This window comes from Sesamum indicum, linkage group LG5 (assembly GCF_000512975.1).
Source record: "Sesamum indicum cultivar Zhongzhi No. 13 linkage group LG5, S_indicum_v1.0, whole genome shotgun sequence".
Taxonomy (NCBI): Eukaryota; Viridiplantae; Streptophyta; class Magnoliopsida; order Lamiales; family Pedaliaceae; genus Sesamum; species Sesamum indicum.
In genome coordinates this window covers 6904982-6910989 of record NC_026149.1, presented here as the reverse complement: position 1 = coordinate 6910989, position 6008 = coordinate 6904982, and the positions used below count along the sequence as shown (strand labels likewise).

At 36.5% G+C, this 6008-nt stretch overlaps 1 protein-coding gene across 2 annotated transcripts; it reads right to left on the bottom strand.

Annotated features, from left to right (window-relative positions):
- On the bottom strand, positions 258-5137 carry LOC105162190 (xylulose kinase). Of its 2 annotated transcripts, none has more exons than XM_011080159.2 (11): positions 4752-5137; positions 3800-4454; positions 3516-3604; positions 3011-3075; positions 2270-2325; positions 1587-1707; positions 1431-1505; positions 1296-1349; positions 1073-1167; positions 831-1005; positions 258-669 (listed from the first exon to the last, which is right to left on the bottom strand). In XM_011080159.2, exons 1-11 carry the CDS (start codon positions 4808-4810, stop codon positions 437-439), a joined length of 1677 nt encoding a protein of 558 aa, XP_011078461.1. In that variant the 5' UTR covers positions 4811-5137; the 3' UTR covers positions 258-436. The 2 variants fall into 2 exon arrangements, with proteins under 2 accessions (XP_011078461.1, XP_020549643.1); XM_020693984.1 differs by having other exon boundaries at positions 3800-4517; positions 4752-5136.

Here is a 6008-nt window from a genome sequence, read left to right as displayed (position 1 = left end):
ATAGTTATTGACCTCAGCTATGCAACGTTGTTGGCCGTCATTTTTGCATGGATGGCTAAAACAAGTGTCATGGCTTTTATTTTGATAATGACCCTTAGCCGTGGCAAATAATTTTTCTATAGTAGAAAAGTTAATTTTTCGTATCGATTTTATTTAATCATAGTGAATAATAGTCATTTATCATGATTTTTAATAGTAGCCACTAATATTATAGCGAATAATAAGTATATTTTCCGATGAAAATACGTAAAAAGACATTTAGTAAAAGCAACTGCAGCGCAGCAGAATATGGACATGGCCGCCATGCAAACCAGTCCCCTTTCATTATTGACAAATTCATTACAATATTTAAAAAGAAACGAAATAAAACAGAGATTCTATTCTACCAGGCTGAGGGTTTTACCAAACTAACGCAGACTACCTCTTGTTCAAAAATTCACATCCGCCCTAGTTTTTCAACTAGACGATTCTCAATTTCCACTCTCTTCTTCATCAATACAGCATACTTGGACACGAGTTCTTTGTCGCCAGCAGCCACCGCGAGCTCACAGTTGAGAGACGTCTTCTCCAACTTGTCCATGTACATGCATGAAATTGGAACAAATTCGCCCTTTTTGTTGCACAACCAACCGTGAGCAGCCCTTAATGCAGCTCCCATGGAAGCCGAGTCTGTAAGGCGAAGTTTCACAACAGAAAATCAACATCGAACAACAAGAAACTTAGAGGAACGAGTAACTAGATTGATGAAAGACGGATTCAAAAATATATGCCAAAGAGAACCTCTTATGAGAACAACCGGTGCATAGCTGATAAAAGAAATTAGTACTCGCCTGAACTTTGGATTTTATAGACATTGCACCCGAAAATTGAAGCTATTGAGCTTAGAATGCTGTTGTTTGCTGATGCTCCACCGGTAGCAATAATCCGCTTTGGAGGTGAAGGCATCCCGAATCTCTCAGCATGTGCGCGCATAGAGAGAAATTGCCCTTCCACTAATGCTCGGACCTTCAGTGTATTTGTATGAGCATGTATGTCTGTAAAATTATTGACTGGTCTAGTTAAGTCCACTAACCTCAGAAGCAGCATCAAATTCCTCAACTTCATATTCTTTTACTCCGTCTAATGTGTCTCCTTTGAAATTCTCAAGAACGTAACGGTGGAATCCAACTGCAATCATAAACAATTTACAAGTCAAGCACATTTGTACTGCCGAGAACTGTCAACAAATCCTAATACAATTATATTGTGTTGTCAAACTGCTGATGTTTGTTCACATAATTTTCTACTGTAGTCACCTGGAAGGGGAGGAATAATTTCATGGTCTTTGTAATAGAAGCCCAACTTTCCACCTGTAACAGAAAGCATTAGAAAAATCCATCCAAACATTGACATATTTAATATAGTTAAAAGAACAGAATTTATGCACTGACCGTTTAGAGGTTGTGTCTGCTGTAAAAGTGAATTAAAACAATCCCACGATTTGTCTGCACACTGGTTACGTATATCTACAATGTTCAGAGTCAGAGACATAGTCAAGGTCTTATGTTACGTTATACACAGTGTTGTCTTCGACGGCTTGTTCATACCTTCACGAGTCAGAGAGCCATTCTTATAGCAAAGCATGACCATGTAGCCAGTCATATCCACCGGATTAGGAAAAACATGGCCTTCTAAGCATGGCTTGTGTTCTGTTGTGATCCCAAATACCTATGAAGAAAAGTAGGGTTCATCAAATTCAACTGAAATACTTAGCAGAATTCACATTGGGCAAAAAAGTCAAACGCCTTGCGTTATGTCTCTTTGTCGCCATCAAACTACTCTTATTTCTGTTAAAGACTTTCGTCGGTTCCATGGAGAAAGAACGATTAGTTCAGACCATGACTCAATGTACACGGTAATTTCAGAAGTCAAAAGGAGTAAGAGGTCTCTGAATAAGATTGGGGATCATTAGCTTTTCTCTTATAACTAAGGCTTAATTACAGTTTGTCCCCCATTTTGAAATGCTAATTTACCAACTCCCTCCTCAAACTTCTGAAATAAATCTCCAACCCCTCAATGCAACACTTCCAAACACCCTTACAAAGTAGCACTTTAAGCGGAATTACAAATGATTTGAAAACATATAGAGATCATGAGTGAAAACGGCAGGGAAATCTTAATGCTAGATGCATATGATGAATTGTTTGTCTAGCATTTCTGCACCTGAACCAACTACAAATTAAAAATCATAAGCAGATAAGGTGAGAAGGACAATCAAGATACTACTTACAGTGTCACTAGTTCCAAGACTGATTGCCAGATCCCCAGGAGTGTTCAGAGTTAAACCTACAGAGCATAAACACAACTGATTCAGTATCTACTGCGGGTGTGCATAGTTTTATTATTATTACAACTGTTAGATAGTAATATCATCACGATGAGGAAAGAACTAGTAAATCCCGATGCATCTTCCTGAAAGTTGATATTTTGGTTGCAAACCAAGTAGTAACATGATAACATAATCACAAAAACAAATTACACAGCAAGCACAACTAGAAATTGAATTGCTCGCATCCAGAGCAGGATGCAGGGATACAACAAGCAAGTAGCATTTTAATCATGAATAACTTGGTTATGTTCAAGAGCCGTCAACCATTACCTCATAAGCTGAAAGTGATTTGTACACCTCTAAGAACAACTAACCATCTTTACCATGACATAAGGCAATAATAGAAATCGTACATAGTCATACAACATGATAGTTCTGCAGCTTCCTGCATTGGGATTGGCTTAAAAATGCTTGTTAATGTTATCTTTTTCTATGTATTATTTAACTTTGTAACTCTGTGCTAAACTGATGCATAGTGGAAATTAATATGGAGAATACAAGTAAACCAATAACAGATGCCTCATAAGCAGATCTCAGAACTATATAATCCAGAGGCAACAATAAACAGAAGCTGATAAAAGAAGCACCATTATAAGCGACTTACAATAAGAGAAATGGTAGAAAAATACAAATGAGAGTTACCTGCTAGGCTGTTAGGGTTATCACCAGACCACTGAATGATTAAACAGTTTCTGTCAAAGTGATACCTGAAAGCATTTTAAAAGGAGATTAATGAAGCTTGACCTTTAAGGAGGGTGTCCCTCATACAGAATGGAACAAAAATGAAGAGCAATAACACGAGAATCCAGAATATCAGTGAATTAACTTATCGGTATGTCTAAGGGTGTTATCATTATCCTTCAACTTCAGCATTGATAGAGTTCTCAATGCTGAATCTTATGTTAGGTGTTTAAAATGCTATGCAGAATCAGTCACTTTCACATGCTTTAAACAAAGGTAAGTAAGTTACTACTGTATTTTTAAACTAAGTAACTTCCTGCATAAGCTATAGTATAATGTTTATTTTATGTTACAGAAGAGTGATGCAAGCATGCATTGTAATTGGAATTCATACAAGATACAAGATAAGTGGCACACAAGCAGTACAATTGCATAAATACAGGATAACTAGACAGGAGCTGCTGACCTCTCGACAAAATAGGGAGCTATCAGACCAGCTACAGCATATGCAGGCGCTAATTTCCCAAGTTTTTCCTCCAAGCCTGGTGCTGTTGCCTAAAAGCAACAACAAATTCAACATTGATATTATGATTCCAATAAATATCATAAAACTTGAAACTGTAGCATCTCCCAGAAAGGATCTTTTATTGTGAAACAGGAAACAAAATAAAATTAACTATACAGTATAGGAAACTGAAATAATGCTTTAATCAAGAAGCAAATGGAAATTGCAAGTCAAGATCCACAAACCTCCAAAACTGTTTTTGACCAGGCTCTCAATTTAATGTCCATCAAATTCATCCCTGCTCCATCAGTGTGATCGATACCTGCATAGCTCCCAATAAGTAGAGAAGCCATGAAGGAGCTGACCAAGGAGATTCTTTCCGTGTTAGAGTAGGCTTCAGGTTGTGTCTCAAATATCCTCCGAATTTGTGGGCCTGTAAATCTTTCATATGCACGTGAACCTGTAAGCTTTGATAACTCCATAGCACCACCTACGGCTTTCTCGATTGCCTTACATTGTTCTGTAGTGCTGCTGTCCATCCATATGGGCGACTCCTTCAAGGAAAAGGCATCACCAAGCTGATCTGTCAACGGTTTCTTCGGGTCCAATGAGGAGAGTATCCCCGAACTCCCATTCTTCCAATACACACTGCCATGTTGCTGCCCACTACCGGAAACAGCAGCAATTTTCCCAAACTCCAATTTTGATTTTTCAAGCCTCTGAAAAATGAGGTCTAATGCTTCCACCCACATTATAGTGGGGGAAACAATTCTCCCATTTACAGAAGCGTCCCGATAAACACCATCTTTAGTTTTGTAATGAGATAATTCAGAATCAAAGTTAACAATCTCCTTAGCTACAATGTTCAGGCTTGCATCTAACACAGTCGCCTTCAACGACCTACAAAGTACATGATCATAATCTTTTTCTTTTAGAACTCAAACAAAGCTCCAATCTTGGAACCTAATAAACAATCAACTGTAAGAAATTATCAAAAAAAAGGGAAAAAAAAAAAAAAGCAAACTACTGTAAGATACATTAAAAGGAGCCCAACTATCATCAGTTAATCAGCATATCAAAATTTTAAATTGCAGATGAGATCTTCAATCATGTTTAATGAAAATAAAAGACCCCAGAGAGCTAAACAAGTCAGAAACAGAAAATTTTCAATTATCTTTATTAAGAGTAGAGACTCACTGGGTGGAGCTGTCAAATCCCAGAAAATAAGAGCCTTGTGGGAGAGAGTAGTTCTCCATTGGTAAGAATACAAGAAGCTGTACCGCCGCAAAAACGAATAATTCAATCGCAAAAGGTCAGAGTATAGAAGATTTTCGCTTCGTGGGCCTTGCTGAAAATCCGAGTTTGTGCGAGAGACGATACATCAAAGAACTGAGGACGGTCAAAGTTCATGGAGTTGGATAGGAAATCAATTTGCCAAAGATAAGGATAAACAGAATCACTTAGCGAGAATTTCGGGTTAAATTTATATCTGAGACTCTAAATTTTGCGAGAGAATCGACTTAAGGTTTTCCGAATCATTATACGGAATAATCATCGAGTCATCAAAGCTCTCGACGAGAGAGAACCAGCATAAACAATATTTATTATATTTTTTTACTTAAATAAAAGAAACAAAGATAAAGTAAAACATTGATGAAAACTAATAAAATAATTTAACTTTAAATACGTATGAATAAATAATTATCGGATAGAAAATTACTAATACGATTGTAAAAAATAAATAGATTGGTGTTTTGGTCCACATATATTTTGTCAATTAGTGGCAGTTTTATAAAGCATCCACGGGATAGAGTTAATCGGATTGAAAAGTTACGTGACTGAACGGGAAGTGGTGTATTGGTAAAAAGAGAATATAAGCGTTTATTTCTTCGCGTTGCCATATTGGTTTTAGTACAACCGAGGATTGAAGATCTTAACGTGCATTGGTGGGGGTATACCAATAGAAAAAAATTGCAAGCAACCCCTCCAATAGTGTAAATAAATAAGCTATTTTTTATGAAAAAAATTTAGTAATTTACTATTTCGTATTTTTTAAACTAAAGCAATTTATCCTTTATATATTCTCAAAATGAAGTAATTTACTCTCGGGATAAATTGCTTCATTTTAAAAATACAGGGGGTGGAGGGATTACATTGTTAACTTTTTTCTTTTATAGGGGATAATCTACTCATTGACCGTGTTGTTTGGATTCTATTATATTCCATCTGAGTCTGCTTCTGTTGAGGATCGACTTATAATGGACAATACTTTTCATGCTTATGAATGCAATCATTTTCTTAAAAAGAAAAGAAGAGGGAGGTAAGGTTTTGTTGCTTTGAAACTGGATGTGAGCAAGTTGTATGTATAATCGTACTTAATGGGATTTTGTTGTACGCACATTTAGGAAGTTGGATTTTAGTAAAGTGTTTATCTCATTTATTATGATGTGCCTT

Coding starts and splice junctions, on each gene's coding strand:
- LOC105162190 (XM_011080159.2), bottom strand. CDS start 4,810: ATGGAGAACTACTCTCTCCCACAAGGCTCTTATTTTCTGGGATTTGAC. Junction 3,605..3,799: donor GGTCAAAAACAGTTTTGGAG/GTTTGTGGATCT, acceptor TGTTGCTTTTAG/GCAACAGCACCAGGCTTGGA. Junction 1,006..1,072: donor AATTTGATGCTGCTTCTGAG/GTTAGTGGACTT, acceptor AATACACTGAAG/GTCCGAGCATTAGTGGAAGG.